This window comes from Bos indicus, chromosome 24, assembly GCF_029378745.1.
Source record: "Bos indicus isolate NIAB-ARS_2022 breed Sahiwal x Tharparkar chromosome 24, NIAB-ARS_B.indTharparkar_mat_pri_1.0, whole genome shotgun sequence".
In the NCBI taxonomy this organism is placed as follows: Eukaryota; Metazoa; Chordata; class Mammalia; order Artiodactyla; family Bovidae; genus Bos; species Bos indicus.
Genome location: NC_091783.1, coordinates 20,850,422 through 20,877,587, shown reverse-complemented (window position 1 = coordinate 20,877,587; position 27,166 = coordinate 20,850,422). Strand labels below are relative to the sequence as shown.

Here is a 27,166-nt window from a genome sequence, read left to right as displayed (position 1 = left end):
GACTTTCCAGTGAAATTTTGTAACAGTAGAGCGTTTTCTGAACTCTTATCCATTCTTACCTCAAACCTCCCCAGATTATGTCTGCCTAGTAAATTCTAGGGGAACAGAGCAGTCAAAACATTATTAGATTGTCTTCTAATCTGGGAGTTTGTTATAGAATGTATCTGGCATGTAGATAGAAGAGTTTTCACTAAATCAGACTTGTCTAAAAGCTAGAGCTGGAGGCAACTGCAGATGGAGCACATCCAGGGAGGCTTCACTCCTGGGAAACAGGCTGTGCATCTCAGGTGTTCATCCTTATAAACCGGATGAGAGGGGCCAGCCTGGCCTCGACTCGGCCAAGCTCACCATGCTGTGTGAACACATTTGGCATCAACACTTTGGACATGGGAGGCCACTGACTTTGCAATAGCCAGGTTTTCTGCAGACAGGCGATGCCAACACCAGTAGCATGGTTAGCCATCTGGGTCTTTATATTACTTCTCCATTCTCTCACTTTTCAGGACCAGGTTGTGAAATGTGACCAGGAGCACCCATAAGGCTGGGAAATATGCACCTCTGGAGACATGGGACCATGTGGGTCTTTGGGCACCAAGTCAGAGAGACTGTTGGACTTGCTTGGGCCTGGCCCACCTGGGCTGTGAGGTGGCCTGCCTGGGCAGTTCTGTGTGATATAAGAATTTGTGGGTGTTCCAGGCCCTGGGTTGGGCTGATCCCCTGGAGAAGGGAATGGCTACCCACTCCAGTATTCTTGCCTGGAGAATCCCACGGACAGAGGAGCCTGGTGGGCTACAGTCCATGGGGTCACAAAGAGTTGGACGTGACTGAGTGACTGACAGTTTCACTTTTCACTAGGCCCCTTCAGCTGAGGGCACAGGCTGGGGAAGAATTGTCACATTTATTGAGTACCAGCCACAGGGTGGGCCCTACCCCAGCTGCTTTACATGCATTATATAAGTTATTCTTACCACAAACCTGCAAATGCAATCCTGTTAGCCTCATTTGGTGAACGAGAGACTCTTGAGCAAGCAATTTGCTGCAGATCATTCCTGGTCTGTTAGTCACACAAAGGTCTAGTCAATGACAGCTCCTGCGACTGTGTAGGTTTGGAGAAGGGAGGCACACACATAATTAAAGAAACTGGAGAAACAGGTAGGTATAGTCCACAGCTGGAAAGGCTGAGCTCCTATAAGGAGGAGGTATGCACAGAAACAGTGGGTGTTGATGTGAGAAGGCCTATGGAGTAGGATCCAGGATGGAGGAGATTAACAGATGGCAGAGCTGATTCTTTGGCCAGGCCTCACCCAACTAGGGGCAGGACTAAAAGATCCCTGGGAAGAGGGCAGGGGTGTGGGGTGTGGGGCCAGTTGGCTCTGGTTTCTGTTGGGTTGGCCAAAAAGTTTATTCTGACTTTTCTGTAAGATCGTATGGAAAAATCCGAACGAACTATTTGGCCTACCTGTACATGAAAGCCAAAATGGCCAAGTGTGAGTGCTTTTAAGAGGAAATTTTCTAAAAATCCTAAATTCTAGAGATCCAGTCTATTTCTGGCCTATATTTTTGTGATCACAGGTGCAAGCAGGCTCCATGCCCACCCGAGACCAGGCTTCAGAGGGTGCCCCCCACCCCCGTGCATGGGGGTCTCAGATCAGGCCTCTCAAATGACCTGCAGGTGAGGCTGTTTGTCTCACCTGGAGTTCGTGGCTCCTGCCTTTCTCCTTGCTGTGCTCTCTAAGCATCCTCCCTGGGAAGCGAGCTCGGGGTCAGGACCTCCAGGGCTTCCTGTGACAGGGTTTCAGGAGACACTCCGCCTCCTGGACCAGAGAACACCAAGTTGGGGGGAGTTCACGAGAAGGAGAGATGGCCTCTAAAGGGAAGTCCTGGGGTCTAATTACAAAATAGTTCTCAGATCTTCTCGAGACATCAGTTGACCTTCTCAGATCCATTTGGGAAGATACGCAGTGGCGAGCATCTTTTGGTTTGGAGGCTGCGCTTTGGGATGGGCGTGTTGTGATGACTACAATGAGAAGCCCACGCCACAGGAGGGGAAAGGACGGAGTTCGGTGCCCTTTGGGATGGGACTGTGAAAGGTCTGACCTTGCTCTGTGCACTCTCTGCTCTTCCAGGTGGCGCTCCGGCTGGAGGATGGGGATGAGACGGCAGAGCCGCCCCCCAGCGGGTGCCGTGACCGCAGGCGGGCCAGTGTGTGCTCCGGAGGCACGGGCAGTGAGCCCCGGGGCCTGGACCGAAGGCGGAGCCGCAGGCACTCGGTGCAGAACATCAAGAGCCCCCTGTCGCCCCCGTCCAGCCCCTGCTCCCTGTCGGCTCCTGACTTCAAGCCCAGTCAAGTGCGAGATCTCCGGGAAAAGTAAGTATTAACCCAGCCTTGGAGAAGGGCACAAGGACCCCTAAAAGTGGAAAGGAGGCCCAACCCCACGGGTGTCCTGGACCATCCCAGCCTTTCCTGTCCCCTGCCTCTTCTCTACATTTAAGCCATCACCCCCAGTTACCCCAAAACTTCCCAAGGCAAGGTGGCCCTGGTGACACACACAGACTTGATCTAACTTCCTGAACTCATCTTCACCTCCTTGTGTTTTTATATTATTTATATTATTAGCATCTCAGTTAATATCTGTGTAGAAAGCTATGCTTTATCAACTGGCAGAGAATCCAAACCACAAAATTTTGGCCTAGAAATAAATGGTATGCCACCACACCAATGTGAGATGGTTAGAGTCTGAGGTACGCATGACAATACATAGTTGAGGTTAAGTAGAACAAATATGTACTTTCACATAATTTCAGTAAAAACTAATTCTGTCATTTATTCAGTTAGTCATATAGCATACATTTTTCTGAAGTGTGTCTTATAGGCCAGGACTATTTGCAACCGTGAAGACATATGAATGGAAAAGGTATGATCTCCATTTCTGTGAACTCCTATCAGGGCTGAGAGAAAGTAAGAATGAAGAAAGGACATAAAAAGAAACAGAAAGATTGACAATCCCATGAGAAATTATGTATGTCCAAAATACAAAGTTTGACCAGATCTCTAGGAGCTCAGAAGTGGTTCCATTAAACAGAGGTGCAGCTGAAGGATGGCTGTGCGGCTCTGGGGCCTGGGTCCAGTGATATCTTCCCAAATGGAAGCCCTCAGATCACTAGGATGGTGGGGCTCCATGGACCAGTCTGTGCCAGACAGCTCCACCAGGGCTGACTGATACACTGATTGCCAGTGCCCCTCTTCTGCTGCCAGTGGAAACCCTGCTCGCATCATTAGGCTGGAGTATTTTCTCCCATTGTGGGGATCTACCTGGGAGCCACATGTAGTTCAGGAGGCTGCATGGTGAAGAACTGAACTCAGAATAGGTGGGATGACCTTAAGACAGTGGTTCAGATATGTCCCTTCCTCTCTGTCCCTCAGGGAACACCCATACTCACTTCTACTAAGAAGTGACTGGAGCAGTCTGGTACCCTTGGGGTCCTGGCACAGCCCACCCCATTGGGTGCCTCCTATTGCAGAAGGAGATGGAGGGCGTGGATCTGAGAGTGATGTGCAAGGCATGGTCCATGCTGACACCCTTCTCCACCACATAGCCTACAGGCTTTTCTGTCTCTAAGAGTCAATGTACAGCAAGCTCTCTTTCAGTGAAAAGAAAATTGAAACTTCTGAGCGGAATGAGAAATGAGAACATTTACTGTGAAACTGCATGTTGTGATCTAAGATCTTTGAGAAACTCAGGCAATTCTCACAGGGTCCCAAAACTCCCTGTGGTGCTGTTTCTACCAGCTAGAAAAATGAGCATGGAGAGAGTTGGGCAGAGTGGGCTGAAAAATCTGTGATCACCAAAGATGCTGAAGGTGGGAGCTCTGAGGCTTCGGTGGTGGCACTTGGTACACTTGTGCCCTGTCTGCCTCGTGTCACGTTTGTTCTGTTCTCTTTCTTGTTGTTAGGCTTTTAAAGGTCCCTGCACTGTGACTCCAGTGACCAAGCCTTGTGATACGTTGGCAAAGGCAGTGACAGTGGGGTGAACCAGCTGGGCACAGTCCACAGTTTTGAGGCTCCGGCCTTGGTGGGATCTGGAATAGGACACACTTCTGAGTGCTCCCACCTCAGTGTTTTCAAATACGACTGATTTTTCATTTTAATGAAATGATCACTGTAAAGTTCATAGCATTCGCTTACGAAAAATCCACTTTCCAGCTTATAAAGAAAGATCATGGTTTTAAGATAGATGATGATGAAGTGGCTTCATCCTTGAAGTCTATTGGAGGGATTTTGCCCCGTGGCCACAAAATCACAGCATGATTTTGGCAGAGATGGGAGCAGGAGAAAGGGAGAGGGTAACGAGAAGCAAATTGGGAAACAGTCCCAGCATATGCATAGCTTAGTCACCTGCTCAGCATCTGTGCCTCACACGTCACCTTAGAATCTAGAAGTTCATTGTGCTCGATTGCCCGTAGACCTTGAAAGACACAGACACACCTGACCTAGACTACTCTTCACCTGTGTGATCATTCTGGCCCTGCTTACTGCTAGCTTGTAGCAACATGGCTGCATGTATCACACATGAAGAATTGTAGACTGAATTGTCTAACTCTGTGTCCCAAATAATGCCAATACTCTTGAAAAGAAGACAGAACTATGCTACAGATTAGAGATTCATGTTGTCCTCAGTATATTCATATCTGGCACTCTGCACTCAGATGCTTCTTTTGTGTAGCTTGAATCAAATTCTCCTATTGATCCTCTCTAAGGTCCAGGTGGGACAAGCATCATTATCCTCACATTACAATGAGAAAGCAGCTGGGGGCTGGTGCCTTGTGACGAATCTTAGAACCAGGGGGCTGAGCCTCGGGTTAAATCTAAGTCTTTGGCCTTTGCCTCTCAATGTCCCAGTCATACAGAATCACTTCCCACCTACCACTCCTTAACATAATCATTGAGTGAGATTTGTACTTCTGGACTTTTTTAGACAAGTAATTTGATTTACATACCATGCAGGGGTATTTTTATTCAGGTTCATATGAAAATTCAAAGTTGAACAGGAGAGAATCCCAGAGTCGTCTTGTAGACCTAGGCCTGCTAGGCTGTGAGCTTTACTAAGGCCTAATAAGGCTTGAAACTCACATTGCTTTGGCTTCTGAAGAAATAGAACTCCACAGTGAGCACTCACCAAATAAGGTGTGTGTTTATTGTTCATCTGCCACCTAAAAGTACTTTTTGTGATCATGTGTGCCATAGTTTCACCTTTGCAATTCAATTTACAGATTTGATTGGGAAGAAAAAAAAATGTTGGTGCTTTCATTTTTTTTTTTAACCAGGAAGATTATTTTTAACATCTAATCATCAAAAGAGCCAGTGTCTCTGATTTAAATTGTAATCGTAATGTTAGGACTAAAAAGTCTTCAAGGTTTGTCTAGCCCACAGCAGAAGCCTGTTCTATGCCTTTAACCTCAGACATTCTCCTCCCTGAGGCACTCCACTCTGTCCTTGAACTTCTCAGCTCCTTAGGAAAGTCCCCTGGACTAAATGTGCTCCATAATGTGGTGGCTTTATTAGTGCTTAGAATTTTACTACATGGATAAAATTCTCCTGCAACGTCTCCCCATTCATCCCGGCTCTCAACGCTGTCAGCGCGCGTGAGGTCCTCTTCCTGTTCTGTACGACCGACCACCTTTCTGACAATGAGCATGGCCTGGGACTTCATATGTAAACTTGAAATTTCATCCTGTTGACTTCCACACAACATTCCAACCCGTGGAGGTAATTTTGAGCTTCATTTAGTCACTCCTGTTAGCAGTCGCGCCTTCCAGCTTTCAGTCGTGTGTATATTTGAATACACATGGACGAGTGACCTGGCGGGTAGTGGATGCTGACAGCAGCTTGGTACAGACGACTCCCATGTGCCTCAAAGTCAAGTGTTGGAAACATTCTCTGTCAAGGGCCAGATAATAAATATGCTGAGTTTTGCAGGCCAGACAGTCTTTGTTGCAACTACTCAATTAAATTCTTCCTTTGTAGCATGAAAGCTGCCACAGACAGCAGGTAAGCAAGTGAGCATGGCTGCCTTCCAGCGAGGCTTTATTTATGGACACTGAGATTTGAGTTTTACATGTTATAAAATATTTAGATTTTTTCCCCCAACCATTAAAAAAAGTGAAAATCATTCTGACAGACTGTACCAAACCAGGTGGTGGGCCACATTTGGCTCACAGGCTTGCCAACCCCTGTTCTAATGGGCTGGCTTTCTTGAGGGAAGTTGATGGGGAATGGCAGAGATGACAGAGAGAAGAATGTGGCTAAGAAAGAAGAACCCATCATGCGCTATGAGAGGACTGTTAGGAAACAGCGTCCTCTAGACCAGGGTTATAGCTAGGAATATTTCATGAAGACATGGAGGCTGTTTGCTGATGGCCGCTCATGAGTTGTCACTGGATTATTGAGGGGGTTGGAGAAAGCAGAGATCAGATGAGGGGACGTACAGAGCCAGCAGGGAGGAGGGTGTGTGGTGATGACTCCAGGAAAGGTTGGGCTGCTTGGGCAGGGAGACTGGGATCAGTCCCAGTGGTGCCAAGAGGCAGTTGTCTTCAACCAGAGGTCTTCAACCTGCTGTCTTTTGAAAATTCCATGAAGGTGATAGCACCCTCCCCATTTTACAGATGAGGAAACTGAGGCACAGAGTGGCTAAAAAACTTGCCCCAGATCTCACAGGTGGTAAGTGGCATAGCTGAGTTTGAACCCAAACCAGATTTTAGTAGTCCAGAGCCTGCCCTCAGTCAAACATCCCTGGAACTAGTCTCTGAACCTATAGAACGTGTTCTATGGTGACAAGCTTTTTCTCTTTGGAGGATGAATTAGAGAAAGCAAAAAATCTTTCAGAACAAACATCCCCTGGAACTTGGTCATCCTACTAAGCTGTGTTGCTTATAGTCACTGTTAAGATTCTGATCCTGAGATAATCATAGTGGTTTGCTTGTTTTTCTCATAAATTGGCACTGGAGACAGTTCCTAACGAGGAGTTCTGAAAGTGTTCAGAGTAATATCTGCCAACACCGGAACAGCCTTCCCAGTTAATCATAGCTTGCGAGTGATAATCTCGGTGAGGGGAGCAGGAAGGAAGGTATAGAGAGCAAAAGTTCATGGTTAACAGGAACCCACCGTTAACTGTCAATTATTGGAGGCTTAGCTGTCCTCAGGTTTGGGGGATCATACTTGATGTGCACCAGTTAGTGGCCTAGTGGGTGGTGGGAAGAAGGGAGCCAAGCCTTGAGGCTGAGCCTCCAGGGTAAGGGCTGGAGGGAGGTATTCAGAGAGGGTGTGGCTTTCTATTTTCCTGTGAGAGTAGAAAAGAGTGTTGACACCTTTCCACCAGTCACAGGAACCAGTGGACAGATGGGAGAGCCTAACTATGAAGGGGTGCAGGGTGGAGAAGCGACCTTCCTGCGTTTTGACAGGGAGGAGGCATATTTGGATGCCGAGTTCCAAGGCAGTGCTGTGATCTCCAGTCGGTCTCTTGCCTTGTGCACAGAGCTTCAATACCAAGGCTTATAGATTCCACTCCCTTGTGAGCTGCAGGATCTGCAGCAACAATAGTTCTGGCTTTCTTGGAAGTAGTTGGCAATGAACAATCAATTTGAAAGCAGGAAAACCTATTATATAACCGGTAGTGTTACAGAGTCCAAGCTTGCCACAATAGCCCAATAAATTGAGAGACAGGGTGTTGGGATAAGGAATAGTGACTTTATTGGGAAGGCCGGCAGACAGAGAAGATGGTGGACTGGTGTCTTGAAGAGCCTTCTTACCTGAGTTGGAATTCAGGCTTCTTTTAACTAAAAGGGGAGAGGGTATGACTGGTTGTTGCTGACTTCTTGGTGCTGACCAGATGGAGGCGATGTGATAATCCTTTGTTCTTACAGCTGTCCACCTAGGTCTGGTCATGATGTTGCTGGAAACCTCCAACAAGACAAATGTTATTCTCTATTCTGCAACTTTTTATGTCTATGTGAATGGAAATTGTTATACCTTCAACATATAACCTCCCAAGCCTGGCAGGCAAAGTTTTGTGAATGGATCACCCTGTATATTTCAGGCGATAGACAACATTCTTTTATAAAAGGTACAGAGCCTGCATAGTTAAGCACAGGCAACCGAGCACAAAGGTTAGAGCCAAAGGACTAGATTCTGTACATAGTCGGGCTTGTTCTCTGTTACAGTAGGTGTTGCATAATTGGTGTTAACTTACAAAATTTATCACTCGGATGACCTCAGTCCTGGCTCCTGGGGAACATTTGGCCAAGTGCAGTGCAGAAGCAGCCGCTGAGGTTATTGAGGGCACAGACATGACGTTCTCGGCTACAGTCCCCGCTTCCTCCCCAGGCTTGGCCTCAGTCTCCTCCACAGTAAACTCAAGGTGATGATGCCTCCTTAATAGAATGGCAGGTGAGTCAAGAGAGGCAGTGCAAATGTGTGATTAGCCCAGTGTTATTCCAGTCACTATATGCCCTGGAGCTTTCTCGGATACTGTTATTAAAGAAGGTAATTGTTAAATAAGTATGGGTAGGAATGGACGAGAAGATTCTGTGAACTGGCTTGAACATGCCAGAGGATTTCACAACTAGATTAACAACCATTGGTACCGTGAGCAGCAAGTAGCTACTTGGGTAGGTTTATCTGATGATAATTATTTCACTAATGAGATTCACCAGCAAGGGATATGACCTCTGCAGGTAGGCGTGATTAGAATATAGCCAGTGATTCCAAGTTACCATTTAATCTCCAGGAAGCCCTTTGTGGTCTCTTGAATATTGAATGGCAAAGAGTGTTCAGCAAAGGAGGGAACATGGCTTGGGTGGGAGGCTGAGTGGGAGGCAAAGGGGCATGAACTCGGAATTGAGAGAACCTGCATCAAGAAAGGACTAGAAGCAAAAGGTGTGAGGGAGTGGTTGCTTTGCAAAGCTTCCTTCTGATTTCCGTGACAGCACTTCCTGGTTCTCAGAAGGTTCACTGTGACCAGATTACATATTTCTTTGGGGGTTTGGACTTTGCTGCATTAAATTTGGGGATTTTTCTAGATTCTGATTTCTAGATTTTCTAGACTCTAGAGTCTGAAGACAACAGCAAAACTGTAAAAATGAACAGAGCCACTGTTGAATTTTAAGTGAAGAAGTGAGATCGAGGTAGTGTTTCAACCAGACCCCTCTGGGAACAGCCCAGAGGCTGCATGGGAGGAGAGCTGAGCAAATGGGGAATGGCGGGCGGGGGGGAGGCCTGGACCTCACCCTGGAGAGAGGTGGAGGGGCCAACAGGGAGAAGGGGACGAGGTATGGGATGGATATCATTTGTGGGAAGGTGAGTAGATTGTATGGTGGGAAAGAAGAAAGAGTTTGGGGGTGATCCCCAGACAACCAGTAACTTAGTTAGGGTCATGGGATGGCTCGAGGCCACTGAGTAAGCTGTGGGCATTTTCAGTTTGAGAAGTCTGGGTCACAAGTAGAACTTCCCATAGGCAGTTGGATAGGCATAAACTGAAAGTCACATACATGCAGGTGAGGGGTGAAGCCTGGGCTTTGACCCTCTCCCCGACCCCCTGTAACCCAGGGAAAGCAAACCACATGAGCAGAGAAGTGAAAGGATAGAGTTGTCATCTCATGGAAGTCTGAAACTGAGAAGGTGACTTACTTCCCGAGTCAGTGAACCTTGACCTTGGTCGTCTTCAAATGAGAATGCTTCTCAAGCCAGAGTAGCCTTATTTGGTGTGATGTTGCAGGAACGGGCTAGCCCTTTGCTATGGAAATGGTGAATACACCTCAAAGAAAAGGAAAGATTCTTGTTTCTAGTTAAGTTTTTGACTTGCTTTGAGAATTTTCTTCTTTTGGTGTCAAACTGGCTTGCCCTTGACCTGTGCAAATGCCGCATTTCCTATAGTATACATGTTCCCATCCATGTCCTGACTGTTCACAGCCCTTTCTGGTAGAGTTGATTTTGTTGGCCGTTCACACAGGTATGGGGGTGGGAGGGGCCATTCTGTAGAGCAAGCATTTCTCTTTTTAAATCCCTGACAATTCCAGGATCCTTTTGGATATGAATCAGGGGCTTTCTAATGATTACTAAGCTGAGCTGATTAAATCCTGTTGTGGAAGGAGGAATGAGCGTATCTCTGACAGGAGTCTACAGAGGGAGCCTGGTAGTAAGTCTTTTGAATGAGTAGGGAAATATAAAATCCTGAAAATGTAGGCTGAGGAGGGCAGATCTGGCATGGCAAAAAAAAAAAAAAAACCAAACAAACGGAGTGTGGAGTAGGCAGAGATGATGTTGGGGAAGCATTTTGCAAGGAGCTTCTTGGGAATGAACTCTGGAAACTGATAAGGAGAGATCCAAATAAAGGGAGACCTGGCCTAATGTCATTTTTATCTCACACACGTGCTCAGTGAGCTGACAGTGGTCACAGGAACATTATATTCATGTTGAGAAAACACTGATTTCTAAGGCAATTAATGTTGAGCTTTCCGAGCCTGCTGAGAATGGACATGGGCCATCGTTGTGGTCCAGACCATCGTTGGTCTGTGTCAGGGTGTCACTGATTCTCCTAGTGGTGGAATGGAGTCTCACCGTGATGGACAAAGGGTCAGAGCTGGTAGACACCTTTACACCTGAATACATGAAGAGAATCTGAAAGAAGGAAAGATTCATGCTTCTTCCAGTCCTTAAAGTAAAGAGGCATTTATTTCCAACCACAAAGAAAGGATCACTCTGAAACCTCTGAAACACTCTGCCTAGCCTGTGCTTGGCATCCTTGCTGTTTCTAAAAGGTCACAGAGAATCCCAGTCTACCTTCCTCCTAGTTTCTGTTCTGCTCTCTCAGGCCTCTAAGAGACATTTAAGGCAATTAGATAGTATCTCTGGCTTGGAATAAAGTTTTTTCTAAAACATGAAATCAAAGCACCCACAAAAGAAAGAAGTGAAGCACCCCGCAGTCTGTAGTTTTCACTGGACTGATTCGTTTTACTTCTAAATAAGCCTGTAACTAGGCTACTCATTGTGTTTTTTTCTACTGATATTTATGCTCTGCAGACTGGAATTCTATTCTATTCAACTTCTCCATGTTTTCAGCAAAAATAATGTGCTGGATCCATTAGTATTTTACTGTAAGCAAAATAATGGCTTATGCATTAGTAATTTATTCTAAAGCAAAATAGCAAAATAATGGCTTATGCATTAAGGTTCTGGTTGGTTGGCCAGTTACTAGGTATATTCAGTATCCATGGCCTGTGTTTAATACTCCTTCTAAACTTTGAGTGTTGCAGGGACAATAAATATTTTCCTGTCTAACTTTGGGTTCTCACTATGGAAACATCAGAGCAACAGCGGAGCTTAGATGCCTTTTCATCCTCTCGGCTGGCAAAAAATCTTTTGAGGGAAGTGTCTTCTTTTTTGGTGGATGACAGACCTCTGTTTTTGAATGAAATCACTGCTCCAGTTGGTCAGAGATATGTCTTAACTGATTAAGATCACTAATTGGAAAATTTTAAATCTCTTCTTGGGGCCTTGGTAGCCTAGTAACAGCCTTGAAGTGAAGAGAAAGTGTGAGTCATTGGGAGGCTAAGTTCAAACTCCAGTTGAAGTGTTTGCTGAGGGATGCAGATGGAACCCAAGGGGGCACTTTGTCTGACATAAATTTAACATGCTGTTTCTTTTTCTGTTTTTAAAATGTAAAGTTTAGTTTTTTATTGTGGTAAAAGATATAACATGAAATTTACCATTTTGATCATTGTTAATTTTACAAATTAGTGGCAATGATCACATTCATAGTAACACACTATTTCCATGAAATACTCTTTCATCTAATTATGTCATATGTATTTTGTAGAACTAAATGGGGGCATTTAGAATGTCTATGTCTTATCTAAACCTTAATACAGAGCTTTCTAATGAGTTGCCACAAATGATCACACCTGTGTCAAGATGCTGATTTTTTCCCTCTAGGCAACCAGGCATGTCCAGGGTGATGGGGGCACTGGGCAGGTCTCCCGTCCCTTACTCTGGTGGCTGTGTCCTAGATGGTCTTGTCTGAGCCCTGTGCAAGGAGAACCGAGAAGCCCCGTCCAAGGCACTATTGCTTAGGTGGAAACATGCAGTGATGCAGGAGCCATGAAACCCATTTGGATTCTGCTTTGAGTTCATGGCATCAGCAGTTCTTCCTGGCAGGTTGTGTGATCTCGCCCTCTCTGGACCTCGACTTTCTTATCTGCAACAGGGGGAGATCTCCAAGTCATCTCCCAGTTCTGGCCACTCTATCTGTTGACTATCCACAGCAAGTGTCTCCATGCTGAGCACCATGTGAGATTCTCAGGGTCAAAGATCTCCAACAGGCAGTGACTACTCAGACTGGCTGTCCTTGTGGACTGGGTCCACTAGAGAAACAGAGCGGGAGGAGTAACTCTAGGTGGAGAGAATGGCTCCTTCAAGGACCCCCAGCAGAAATGCCCATGGAGTTGGGTGGACAGCTCAACAGACTGATTTAAAACTAGGGTGAGGAAGTTGATGAATGGAGAGTAGGGGATGGAGAGATGATGGGGGTGTTTGCTGGGCAAGTTGGACTTCACCCTAAGGTTAGTGTATACATGTTGGAGCAGGAGAGGGTTGTGTGCAAAGTCCCATCTTGTCTTCTGGTCATTTCCTACTTGGCCAACAGCACTGCAGAAGTTTTTCTCATTTGAATACTTCCTGGTGCAATTGATGTCTTTCTCCCCCACAGACCTGTAAACTTTAAGGGTGAGAACCTCTATTAACCACTATACCCCAGCATCTTGCACATAAGAAATGCTCAATAAATAATTGTTGGGTATGTGGAGAGAGAACTCTTGCCCCGTAGTTACACTTCTTTACTTTTAAAACATGTTTGTATTGCTACTTACCATGGGAAATCTCTGAACCTTCTGGCCAATTTTGCTATGAAAATCAAACAGCTCTAAAAAATCTGTTTAAAAAATTTGAATTGTTCAGAGTTGAATGAATCACAATCCTTAGTTCATGGTACATTGGCATCATTGGTCCATGTGTGGCCCTCTCCTAGTTTATTTTATGTAAGATTTACTTATTAATACAAAGAATATCCATGAGACTACAGTCCCGCTAGAAACCCAGGGCATTACCCTTAACTCACTATGAACTTCCAACTTTCAAATCTCTGGACCTGGGTAACCAGCACTCTTAAATATCCTTTAGCATTGTCTTATGGATTTATTGCTGTTTTTACTATTATCAGATATGCATATATATTATATATAAAACAATAGTATGTCTAGTAATTTTGCCTTTTTTAACTTTATAAAAAGTGTTTTCATATTGTAGTGTCTCCTGGCAGTTGTTTTCTTCAGTCCACATTATACTTTCAGTGTTCATCCATATTGTCACGTGATACAGAAGTCTTCCGTTTCCTCTGCTTGGAATATACCAGAATATATTTAGTGCTTTTCCCATTGGGGAGCATTTATGTTGTTTACATTTTTGTCAGTTACAAACAGCACTGCTGAGAATATTCTCAGACTCACATCCTCTGCACATGCTTTGGCTTCCCCAGGGTTTCTCAGGCTTGGTACAGTTAACATTTTGGACTGAATATGTTTTTGCTGTGTAGGGCTGCCTCGTGCCTTGTAGGATGCAGCATCTAAGCCTAAATGTCTCCCAACATCAAAACATGTCCCTTGGAGGACAGAATTACCGGATTCAGAAGCACTGCCCTAGGCTATAGCAGTCTGCTTCTAGGCGATGTGAATCACACTTATGATATGAATTGTCTACCTTGACAAGATGGTGCCAGTTACTTTGCCAGAGTGGTTATACTAATGCACAGTCTTATCAGCAATACATGAGAGCCAGTTGATCTGTATGCTCTTCAGTTCTTGGTGTTATCTTCAGACTTCTTACTTATACCAAGCAGACAAAAAATGTTATCTCATTGCAGTTCTGATTGATTTATATTAAACTCTGGGTTTCAGATATCATTTCATACAGATTTATTGGCCATGATCATGTATTTTGCTCACTTTTATAGTTGTATTTTTATTGTTTTTTAAAAAATATTTTTTCATATCCTTGATATGAATTGTGTTTTAGTCGCTCAGTCGTGTCCGGCTGTCTTGATCCCATGGACTGTAGCCTGCCAGGCTCCTCTGTCCATGAAATTCTCCAGGCATGAATACTGGAGTGGGTTGCCTGCTCTGAATGCGTTGCTTTAGCTCTTCCACTTCCTGATTGCTTTGGTCTTAGAATATGCTTTGCTGCTGTTTAAAATGTGTCTGTTGTACTTTTAAAACATCTCTGCAACATCCATTTTCCTTTCTGTTTGTTTTTTGAAGTCTGAGGAACATGCCAGCAGCCTGAGACCCAAATTGGGGGAAATTGCTTTGGCTTTGAAGGAAATTGTGCCCTGAGGAATTGGTCACTCTGTGGGCCGGTGGCTTTTCTCATGTGAAGAGGGTGGACTCCAGTCTGGGACTGTGTATGGTAAAAAGGAGACCACCTGACGGGTGCAGAACAAGCTTGTGCCCTTGAGTAACTCCTCACCAATTGCAAACAAGCAAAATACCCCTAGAGGTATTTGAAAGCCAGAGGTCAAACACCCAGAATGCCTTAGTACAATATAAACAAAATTAAATTATATTTTAAGAGAAAATTCAAATAAAAGCAAAATTGTCTGATCTGTTTCTTCAGTCTTGAGTATTATCTGCATAAAATATAATTTTGTTTGACTAATTCCACTAGGATGAAATTAAATAAAATCAAGCATAGAAAATCTGGTGCCCTTCGAGAGGGCATTTCCTTCTCCATGGGTTTGAGTTGTTGGGCACAGCCAGCACTTTGACCATGGGACTTCTTGGAAGTGGGTTTCCTGAATGAGTCATTGTGCTGCCTGTCCTTGGTCCTGCTCTGCCACTCATGATAGTAAAGCTGTAATATGCACAAGTCACTGGGAGATTTATTGCAGGATCAGAAGATGTTGAGCCCAAAGAGGAAACAGGTTGGGATGTAGATCAGAATTGTTGTCAAGGAGATCAAACCAGTCAATCCTAAAGGAAATCAACCCTGAATATTCACCGGAAGGACTGCTGCTGAAACTGAAGCTCCATTATTTTGACCACCTGATGCAAAAAGCTGACTCATTGGAAAAGACCCTGATGCTGGGAAAGAGTGAAGACAGGAGGAGAAGGGGACAACAGAAGATGAGATGGTTGGATGGCATCACCGACTCAATGAGTTTGAGCAAGCTCCTGGAGGTGGTGAAGGACAGGGAAGCTTGGCATGGGGCAGTCCATGGGGTCACAGAGTTGGACATGACTAAGCAACTGAACAACAACAATACATCTTTAGGACAGCTACATGCAAGAGAGAAGGATCAAAAATACACAGTTTGCATAGGTGGAAATTATAAAGGGGAAGGTGTTGCTATCTGCCAGTGGTTGGGAATGCTTTGCAGAGCACTGTGACCTTTTCCTTAGTGAATCAAGTAGAGTTCTGAGTATCCATTGGTGGGGGATGGTAGAGATTTCCCAAGAAGACCTGAAAGTCAGTGATGATGATGTTAGAGCTAATAGCTAAAGCAAATTGATTAGTTCACTATATACCACTCCTTTTCAAAATGCTTTACATGTTAACCCAATCCTTCTAAAAGGTGGGTACCATTGATATCCTAAATTGGGAGGAGGATAGTGGGGCCCAAGGTCACATAACTGGTAAATTATGGAGCTGGTGTATAATACAACCTAGGCAGCTTGACTATGAACCTTTCCAGCTGCAGAAGACTTTGCTTATAAATGACCTAAGTACCTGGGGGAGCAAATGAAATCAAGTTATTTTGAAGGGAGGTGCTCCATGTTTTGTGTTTAAGAGGAGAGGCCCATTGGTTGGCAGGCTAGAGATTCATGGGTTCTGGGCAGACCAGCAGTAATAACATTTGCAGATTCCTCACCTAGCTGAGGGAAGGTGGCCTCTGGCTGAAGGTTGAGGGTATAGTTTTTAACTTGGCTGCTGTTAGAGCAGAAAAGGACTGCCAAGAAAAAAGGACTGTGGTTTGTGAGGGTGAGCTGTGCCCGACTCAGAAGGACAGATGAGGTGTGCTCACTTGTGGATTGTGGCATTACAGGAGAAATCCTGTCTTCACCGTTTCACTGGCCTCGTTTCTGACAGAGACACCCCTCAATCCAGGTATGAGACATATAACCATGGGGTTGAATCAATGCCTCTTTCTTCCTTTCCTGCCACATGTAATCAGTCACTAAGTTCAGCCATGTCTGTTTTAAGCCTTTTTGGATCCATCTCTTTTTATTTAACCTCCCAGCTGTCACACTCTTTGCCCTACCTCTTTATGAGACTTGCATAACCTGATCAGCACATATTAAGAAAGAGGAATTATTGATCAACCTATTCTCAGAAGATATATGTAAAAAAATTTAAATAATTTTATAATCAGTGATACTTCAGTTAAAAATTTTTTAATAAAAAATTAACAAATAGAACCAAGATATTTATATTAAAAAAAGGATAACATAACAAAGTGGGATTTATTCCTGGTATGCAAGGTTGATTTCACATTTTAAAAAGCAATGAAATTCATTGCATTTACAGAGAAAAAGGGGAAAATCATATAATTATCTTGGTGAATGGAAAGAAAGCATTTGATAGACTTCAGCACTCATATATGGCAAAAATTCTTAGTAAACAAGGAAAATTCTTTGATCTGATAAAGAATGCTTACAAAAAATAAATGACAAAGCTCATATTTCCTCCTGATATTTGAGACAATGAAAGGATGCTTAGTATCATCACTTCAGTGTAATATTGCAGTTCCTAGCCAGTGTAATAAGGCAAGAAAAAGAAAACCATAAGAACTGGAGCAAATTAAATACAACTATCTTTGTTTAGGGCTTCCCAGGTGGCGCTAGTGGTAAAGAACCCACCTGTCAGTGCAGGAGACATAAAAGACGTGGGTTCAATCCCTGGGTCAGGAAGATGCCCTGGAGGAGGAAATGGCACTTCACTGTAGCATTCTTACCTGGAGAATCCTGTGGACAGAAGAGCAGACTGTAGGGCTACAGTCCATGGGGCTGCAAAAAGTCAGACACAACTTAGCAATTGAACAACAACAACAGTAGAATTAAATTTTATATTTAGAAATAAATTTAAAAGAAAATATATAATACCTGTACTGAAAATTTCAAGCTTTAAAAGAAATTGAAGGATATTGAAATAAGGTTTGATGTAAATAAAGGATATACCATAATCATGGATTGGAAGGTTCAATATGTAAAGTTGTCAGTTCTTCTCCAAATTTATGTGTAAATTCAATACACTCCTAATTAGTAGTCCATCAAAATTTTTGTGGAAAGTGACAAGTTGATTCAAAAGTTTTATGAACATATAAAGGGCCAAGGACTTATATGTTGAGTGTCAAGATCTATCATAAAACTGTTGTAATTCAGATAGTGTTCAAAGATTCTCTCAAAGGTAGAAAAATTGATTACTGGTGAGAAAAAGTCCAGAAACCCACAGATACATACCTGATGAGTGATAAAGATGATACTAACTTGAAGAAAATATGGCCTTTTTACTAAATGATTCTGGGCCAACTGTCTATGTAGGCAAAAAAAAAAAAAAAAAAGTATCTGAACCCTATCTCATATGATGTGCAAAATAAATTATGGATAAACATCAACTATAAATATGAAAGGTAATATAATAAAGCTTTTAGAGAGACAAATAAGAGACTACCTCTAAGACTCTGGTGTAAGCAAAAAAACATTTTAGAACAGGACAAAAAAACACCAACCATCAAAGGTTAGTGTAGATCACAAAAAAACTGTGGAAAATTCTTCAAGAGATGGGAATACCAGACCACTTTACTTGCCTCCTGAGAAATTTGTATGCAGGTCAAGAAGCAACAGATAGAACCGGATGTGGAACAACAAACTGATTCCAAATTGGCAAAGGAGTACGTCAAGGCTGTATGTTGTCACCCTGTTTATTTGACTTATATGCAGAGTACATCATGCATAATGCTGGGCTGGATGAAGCACAAGCTGGAATCAAGATTGCTGGGAGAAATATCAATAACCTCAGATATGCAGATGACACCACCCTTATAGCAGAAACTGAAGAGGAACTGAAGAGCCTCTTGATTAAGGTGAAAGAGGAGAGTGAAAAAGTTGGCTTAAAACTCAACATTCAGAAAACAAGATCATGGCATCTGGTCTAATAACTTTATAGCAAATAGATAGGGAAACAATGGAATCAGTGACAGACTTTATTTTCTCAAGCTCCAAAATCACTGCAGATGGTGACTGCAGCCATGAAACCATGAAATTAAAAGACGCTTGCTTCTTGGAAGAAAAGCTATGACCAACCTAGACAGCATATTCAAAAGCAGAGACATTACTTTGCCAACAAAGGTCCGTCTAGTCAAAGCTATGGTTTTTCCAGTCATGTATGGATGTGAGAGTTGGACTATAAAGAGAGCTGAGCACCAAAGAATTGATGCTTTTGAAGTGTTGGAGAAGTGCTGGAGAAGACCCTTGAGAGTTCCTTGGACTGTAAGGAGATCAAACCTGTCAATCCTAAAGGAAATCAGTCCTGAATATTCGTTGGAAGGACTGATGCTGAAGCTGAAACTCCAATACTTTGGCCACCCGATACGAAGAACTGACTTATTGGAAAAGACCCTGATGCTGGGAAAGATTAAAGGTGGGAGGAGAAGGGGATGACAGAGGGTGAGATGGTTGGATGGCATCACCAACTGGATGGACATGAGTTTGGGCAAGTTCCAGGAGTTGGTGAGGGACAGGGAAGCCTTGCATGCTGCAGTCCATTGGGTTGCAAAGAGTCAGACACGAACTTTGTGACTGAAAACAGTTCCATTCAGAGTGACTGAACGGAACTGTTCAAAGTTCGAAAAAATGATAAATGGGGTCCCGTTAAGATTAAGAAACTACATTTATTAAAAGACACCATAAAGTGAATGCAAAGACAACCTACAGGTTCTTAAGGCAGAGTACTTAGACGCTTCAAAAAAAGGGTATCTAAATAGGCACTAAAAGTATAATAATGTGCCCAGCTTCATTGGTCATCAGGGAAAGTGAACTGCAGCTACAGTGAGACCTCACCCTCAGATTAGATGGCAAAATGAAAGGCAAAAATATCAAATCGTGGCAAGGATGTGGGGACAACCAGAATGCTTATAGACTATTTATAGCAATGTAAATTCATTCATTCATTTAAAAAAGTGTTTGACAGTTTCTAACAGAGATGTACTTAAGCATATCCTATGACCAAAAACATTAAAAAAACATCTACGACAGTATCCATAACAGCCCTAGGTAAAATAACCCCAAACTGACAAGTACCTGGTTAGCATCAACAGTAGAATGGATAACTAAATTATAGTGTATCCATGTGAGAGAATGGTATACAGCCACAAGAAAGAATGATCTTCAAGTACATGTAGCCATATAGATGATTCTCACAAGTGTAATGTTGAACAAAAGAAGCTGGATACAGTATGATTCCTTTAGATGGAGGACAAAATCAGGCCAGGCTGACTTGTGCTATTTGAGGTAGAGGAGGGAAGCAATTAAACAGGAGCATTGAAGGAATGCTGATTACAGGGATGTGTCTATTTTGTGAAACCTCAGTGGTTCGTGTGCTTATATGTATATATTTTGTATTTCAGTAAAAATTAAAAACCATGACTAAAGGACACTGGGGCAAAAGAGTTAAAGATCTTGGCAAAATGATGGGTGCAGTGAGAATGGTCAGTTCATGAGGACTGAGGGCAAGAAGGAACTGGTGGAGGACAATCTTCCTCTTGGAAACAGAGGTGGACACTGAGGTTGCAGAAGAGTTACGGTGGGAGGAGAGAAATGAGAGAGTTGGAGGATGGGGCTTGTGGTTGGGGAGGGGAGGTGCAGGTGTAGAAGTCTGGATGTAGGTTTTCCGAGGTGGGCTAGTTCTGTGTGATCGTGAGGTCCAGCACGTGGGGCTGAAGTGAACAAAGATGGAGGTCATCGGAGTCCAGTTGTTTCAATCCCTTTGACAAGGGATTAAGAAGCCCTCAGGGTGTTCCACGTGGATGGTGACAGAAGTCACATGTCGACAGAATTTAGAGGCCAAGGAAGGAAATGAATCAGTTATCAGAGTCTGTCCTTGTGTAGCTGCAGGAACAAAACTCAAGTTAAACTATCCTAAGTGCAAATGAGCAGTTACTATCTTCTGTTAGTGAAGCTTCAGAAGTATTTTAGATCCAAGTATTAAAACTGTCATGGGGACTGCTTTCTCTCTCTCTCTCCATCCCCCACTTTCCCTCCCTCTCTCTCTCTCTCTCCAACTCTGCTGTTCTTGGACCATCTTCAGTCACAGGCAGCCCTCCTCCACTCAATTTAGGGTGTCCTTGTACCTTCTCGTCCCTGAAGGCACCAGGAGAAATCCCAGGGGTGGCCTGGATGGATTCCACCTGGGCCATGTGTTAACCCTTGAAATGGGGCGGGGGGGGATCAGCCCTCCACCACCAGACACATTGACTGCGAATGAGGGAGTAACATGCAGAAACCACCTGCCCACGTGGAGGTTGGTGCTGGACGGAACGCAGTGGAGACGTGAGGACTGCTCCCTGCCGGCGCCGGGCAGCCCACAGGACAGCCACCCACCTTCCGTGTGCAGGAGGAGAACCGCCTGGGAGGCCGGCCTGAGGCCAGAGGCAGCTCTGAGTTCATGTGGGGGGGGGTTGGTGGGAGCCGGATGGGGGTGTGCAAGGCAGTTGCATCCAGCCAGCTCAATACAGAAATTTGGCTTGGTCCAGGTGATTGCATCTCCGACCCACACTTAAATTTCTCCATCTCAGAACTGTCTCCTTTTCTCCTAACAGATTAAGTGTGCTCTTTTCATTTCAGCCAGCTGGAGGTTTGTTGTTGTTGTTTTTTTTTTTTTTTTTTTTGGCTTCATCTTCCTGTTTGTCTGTAATGCTTATCTCGCTTTTCCATCTTGTCTCTGTGTGCATTTCTCTTTTCCTGGCCTTGTCTCAGGGTTGAGGAGGAGGAGGAGGAGGAGGAGCAGCCAGTCACGGAGCCCAATTCAGAGGAAGAGAGAGAGGACGATGCCCCCTGTCAGGGCAAGGACAGGTACCGAGGGCTGGACCCTCCCTGGCTCCCACTGAAAGCCTGGAGGCTCCTTCTTGATGGAGAGTTTGCAGCATCCTTCAGTAGCCTCCTTCCTTCCTCACTGGCTCCCTTCCGCACTGGTTCCCTGCACACACAGCCCCAGAGTGACTAGCTTCCTAGAAATATAACTGAGCATGTTTTCCCTAAAGGACTGTATTTTTTACTCAAATACTGCCTCCCTCACCACGCTTTATGGAAGACACACCCAGCTGCTTTTCTCCCCACTGTCCCCTCCCTGAGTGCTTGGGCTCAGTCACATTGGCAATAACTAATGAGACACTCAGAAAATTTTAACCCTTTCTGCCCTATAGGAAGAATAATTACATGTGTCCCCTTCTTCTTGCTAATTATACCAGTATAATGTTATCTAAAATATGTGGATGACTGCTAGAGTAATAATGTACTTTGATTTGTATCCAAATGGACAGGACCACTTTTCACCCCCATACAGCACAGAAAAAAATAAATAAATAAATCCCAGCATTTATTGTCATGCCCAGAATGACTCTCAGAGCTATTCAACCCTTTGGGGGAGTATTCTTTCTTCTACTCACCTCTCCAAGGTGCATCCTTTCTGTCTTCAAACAATATTAACAGAAAGGCACCTTGTAGATACTTGTGAATTTGGTGGATATTTCCCCCCAAATGAGGTCTGTATGAAACATAAAAGTTGATCATGGGTAATTTCATTTTCTAGTATTCAAAAATAATTCTATAATCAGTTCCTTCACTTGATTGACTACACTGCACTTTGATATTTTTGCTGTTAGTTTTTCCACAAATAAGCAAAGTCAAAAGGCTAAAATCTTTCTTTTACCAATTTCAAAGTTAATGGGATTCTTTGCTGCTGTGACCTGCTTCTCCAGGTCACCAACGCAAGTAAAAGTTCTCAGATAGGCCCATTGGATGCACTGGAATGTCCACGGCTCTCTGGGGCCATGGACTTCTCTCTGAACTGCTTCCCCACTTGGGGAATGTCCAGGAAGAAGCCAGCAGAATGTAGAGATGGAAAAGGAATGACCACTAGGTGTCCACAGAGAGTGAGGTGCACATTCGAGAGTGAGGGGGTGAAAGGTGGCCATTAACCAGGGCACCCCCTCCCTGGCCTGTGCTGAGTGCCAGGCTCGGGGGTAGTGACTTTAGTTAGGGATGCTCTGGGAAAGTAGGAGGTTCAAATGACAGTCCCACCTTAGGCTGAAAATGAGCCACAGAAAATTATGTGGACCCTCAATAAATACACCCGTGTGGCTCCTCATGTGCTTAAGTGTACATGGTGTGACCTCCACCCACACAAGCCCTTCACCCTCAGGGACTTAAACAGTTCAGTAGCACCCCCAGACCAGATGGAAGAATCTGGCTGGAAAGAGCAGCCTCTAAAGGCATCCTGACTACCATTGCCGCCTTTACACGGGATGGTTGTTGATGCAGATAGACGGCAGTTTATCCTACCCCTGCAGTATCTTTGATGGCACGACTGGTGCTGTAGGGCATCTTCATCTGAGATTGTACAGACTAGACTTTTCTGTTTCAGGAAGCACAGGGTGTGCACATGAAGCCCCAGGGTTTGATCTCAGCCAGGGTGTTCATTAACATGGATGTGACGCTACTTGCTCCCTGGTGTCAAGCTGCTAGACTTAAAAGTGGTGGGAAAGGTTCCGCTTCCTTCTGTGGGCCGGTGCCTTCCACTGCTCCCTCGTCCTGCTGGCTGTTTCCCTGGATGCTTGCCATGTGTACCCGCCACATGTGTGTGCCATTGTATGTACCCCCTGTGCCAGGCCCGCCCTGAGCACCGCAGTGTGGTCTCATCCCATTCTCCCTCTGAGCCAGGGAAACCAGTATATCCCTGCTCTTATACACAGATGGAGCTCCGAATTTGAGGTAGGAAAGAAAAAAAACATAGCTCATGTTCCATTCCCAAATGGGCATGGCCAGGAGTCAAGTTCTCTGGGAAAGGGACTGTGGTTTTGAAAACTGCAGAATTTAAGGTAGATTCTCCAGTGGGCTTCCCTGGTGGCTCAGAGTAAAGAATCCACCCACAGTGGGGGAGACCTGGGTTGGATCCCTGGGTTGGGAAGATCCTCTGGAGGAGAGCATGGCAACCCACTCTGGTATTCTTGCCTGGAGAATTCCCATGGACAGAGGAGCCTGGTGGGCTAAGGTCCATGGGGTGGCAAAAAGTCAAATACGACTGAGCGACTAAGTACAGCACAGGACTCCAGTGACAGAGGTGGGCATCAAGACATCTAAGTGTTTCGAATCCACCCTGAAGGTGGAAGTCTCCATGACTGTGTCTGTGGCAGGGTCAGGCCTGCCTGCAGGGGTCTAGATGTCTAGGGCTTAGTGGTAGAGGAGGCCTGGGGGAAATGTGCCTGTGAACCAGGCAAAATGTGTCTTCACTCTACCAGCCCCTCATTTCAGGTTCTTTGCATGTCCTGCTGGCATTGTTTTCCCTTCTCCACGCTTGCTTTCCGGAAAGGATCCATAAGCCCTAACTCCTAAGTATGGAGCTTGTGGGATAACTTATCCTCAAGTCTGGGATGTAAAGGAGGAGGATCCCCTGTTGAACCAAAGAAATGAAGTTCAAATTGTGGAAATTTCAGTGCCAACACAACTGGGGGGGTACCCTTGGTGGGTGAGGAGGGCAGGTGCAGACGAGCCTTTGAGGCCCCATGAGATCCGCTCACAAAGGCCCCTGTTTGCTTGGAGGCCAGGTTGGTCTGACCTCCCAGACTGGCCAGCCCAGGGCGTCAGGATTATTGGGAAAAGCAGGGTTTCTGGCTTCTATGCCGCAGGTCAAGAAACACCACCGGATTCTGAAGCCAGCAGCCCTGCCGGTGATGAGTTTTTACGCGTCTTTTCCCCCTTTCTTAACCTTGGCTCTCTCTCTCCTCAATCTCTCTTCCTCTCCTTTCTTCCCCTCTCCTCTCCGCTGCTGCAGAAGCAGCGAGGCCTGCCCTGCCTCGGAGGTCGCCGCCACCGCCACCGAAAAGGATGCAGCCCCCGCCGCTGCCTCGCCGGGGAAGCCGCTGGCGGCCAGTGCTGAGGCGGGGACCCCCTCGGGCAGAGGGTCCTCGGGGCCCGCCCTGCGGCCGCCCCCCAGCCCCACCCCGGCCTCTTGGCCGTCCTCCAGTGCGCCTGCGCCCCCGAAGGCGTCACCCAGCAGAGAAAAGCTGCCCTACGTGCCCCACAGCCCCTTCCACCTCTTCTCCTATGACTTTGAGGATTCGCCTTTGTCCACCAAGGAGAAGGAAGCCGAGTCCCAGCAGGAAAGCAGGTAGATCCAGCCCACGTGGTGGCCTGCGTGAGGCTGCCCAGGGGAAGGTGACACGGGCGTGTTAGCTGCATCCTCTGGCTCATCTTGCACTGTGCTTGTGTTAATTCGGGTCAGAGCAGAGGGCAGCAGTTGTGTAAAGTCCCTGACCACTCACTAATTATAGCATGCAGGCAAAATATGGGCTTCCCAGGGGGGCACTAGTGGTAAAGAGTCCACCTGCCAATGCAGGAGATGTAAGAGACACAGCTTCGATCCCTGGTTGAGGAAGATCCCCTGGCAGAGGGCATGGCAGCCCACTCCAGTATTCTTGCCTGGGAAATCCCAGGGACAGAGGAGCCTGGTGGGCTAGAGTCCATACCGTGGCAAAGAGTCGGACAAGACTGAACGACTTAGCACACACAGAAGAAAATCCTGTCTGTGCCAATTGAGGAGCTCTTGTGTTCTAATGCCATTACTAAAAATGGATTAATGAAGGTAAGGTTTATAAACATAAGCATGACGTCAGAATCTAAAGCACCCCCCACCTCCCGCCCCAAGCCCATCTCTCTTGATCTGCAGAATGCAGCAAGGGGCTTCGCCAGCTTTCCAGGCAGCCTCTTGAGTGGGTTTTCCTTCCTTTCACAGTTCCTCTGATTCTCTCCATCTGAGCACGTATTCTGCCTCCGAGCCTTACAACTTCCGGTCTTTCTCTTCTAATAGGTGGGTGTCTTTTCTTTATCTCCTTTCTCTTTTTTGTAGCTTTCAGTTTTCATTCTAATGTACGGTGATTTTCTTTCAGACACTGCTCATAACTTCCTGTGAGATGGCAAACAGTTGCCATTTTGAATCACTTCCTGGGCATTAATTTAATTATGTTTTAAAATTTTTATTGAAGTCCAGTTGACTTACAGTGTGTTAATTTCTTCTGTACAGCAAAGTGACTCAGTTATACATATATTTTTTCATATCCTTTTTCACTATTTTTGGTCACAGAATGTTGCATATAGTTCCCTGTGCTATAGTGTAGCGTTGTTTATCCACCCCGTATATAATATTTTGCCTCTGGTAATCCCATACTCCCAATCTAGTCTCCTCCCCTTCCCTGGGAAACTACAAATCTGTTCTCTGTATCTGTGTGTCTGTTTTTGTTTCATAGATATGTGGATTTGTATCATATTTTGGATTCCATATGTATTATTAAGTGATATGGTATTTGTTTCCCTGACTGACTTCACTTAGTATGACAATCTCTAGGTCCATCCATGTCGCTGCAGATAGCTTTATTTTGTTCTCTTTTATGACTGATGATATTCCATTGTGTATATCGATATATATCTGACTCACATCTTCTTTATCCATTCATATGTTGATGAACGTATAGGTTGCTTCCATATCTTGGCTAATATAATTGCATTATTTACATATGGATGCTTCAGTGATTCCTATGCCAATTGGAGATGAGGCCGAGGGAAGGAGGTGTGCAAATCAAAAATGCTCAGGGAATTTTCAGCAGGTGTTTGTACGCTTACCCATGTGCCTGCTCTTCGCTGATGCCTGGATCAGGACCTCTCTGCAGAGCAGAGAATGGGGAGCAGAGAGTTTGAATATTTCAAACAATCAAATTGTCCAAAATCAGTAATAAAAATCAGTATTAACTGATGGCCCCATGTATATTCAGTGAGGAAATGGAGGCACAGAGTGGTTTGGTGACTGGAGATGGCTTACTCAGCCAGAATGGCTTTGTGTACTTTCGGGCATATGTGACCTCCTGTTTGAATACCTCCAAACAACAAGTTCTGTACCAGTCTCTTTTAGGTCTAAAATTCTGAGTTACTGTGATCTTTCACACAATTTTCATGAAATGCATCTGACATAGCTCTTATATCCCTTGATAATAGTATCTGTGTACAAGTGATGAGCAACACATTTGACTGGAAGAAAGATATCCTAGCAACCTCATCTTCCCTAGCAGGACGGTGTTAGCCCAGAATGGTGATGGACTCACAGGCCCTGACGGGGCTTTTCTGGGCCCGAGTCCCTCCCACGTGGCCCCAGGCTTCAGTACCACTCACAGTCCTGGGGGATGAGAGCAATAGAAACATGGAACTGGCCAAAATAAATATACACATAAATTGAGAAAAGCAGCCTCATGCTTGTGAGACTTCCCGGGTGGCTCAGTGGTAAAGAATCTGTCTGCCAACGCAGGAAATGCAGGAGATGTGGATTCGATTCCTGGGTCAGGAAGATCCCCTGGAGGAGGGCAAGGCAATCCACTCCAGTATTCTTGCCTGGAGAATCCCATGGACAGAGGAGCCAGGCAGGCTACAGTTCATGGGGTTGCAAAGAGTCAGACACAGCTTGTGAATGAGAATCAGCTTGGATTTAGCTGAGGAAAGTTAATAACTTTTAAATTATTTGACAGGAATTTGAATACTGTATAAATATTGTTTGTACCTATTAATTTTCTGATGTTCACTCAGTGTGGTTGTCCCAGGTCAATATGGCTGCACATTTGACTGCTCAGTAGTGGACTGCAACTGAATAGGTTATAATAGAAACCAAGCAGTTAGTCATTAAAAAGAATTTTTTGAAAACAAAAACATAAAACTCTGTGCAGTGAATTCAGTTAGTTTAGCTGAAATTGAGATGCAAAATTGGACAGACCACAAGGTAGTCGAATTAATTGTTCAACCATTAGAGAAACTA

At 44.9% G+C, this 27,166-nt stretch overlaps 1 protein-coding gene across 12 annotated transcripts in view; it reads left to right on the top strand.

Moving 5' to 3' along the window:
* FHOD3 (formin homology 2 domain containing 3) overlaps positions 1–27,166 on the top strand; it is a 522,587-nt gene that overhangs the window by 356,850 nt on the left and 138,571 nt on the right. For 4 of the 12 annotated variants that reach the window (XM_070778523.1, XM_070778525.1, XM_070778522.1 and 1 more), the window contains exons 10-13: positions 2,127–2,368; positions 21,073–21,168; positions 24,146–24,481; positions 25,106–25,180. In XM_070778523.1, coding sequence (XP_070634624.1) covers positions 2,127–2,368; positions 21,073–21,168; positions 24,146–24,481; positions 25,106–25,180 — 749 coding nt within the window. The remainder of the gene's footprint in view (positions 1–2,126; positions 2,369–21,072; positions 21,169–24,145; positions 24,482–25,105; positions 25,181–27,166) is intronic. The other 8 variants (XM_070778526.1, XM_019986701.2, XM_019986700.2 and 5 more) reach the window with 6 other exon arrangements.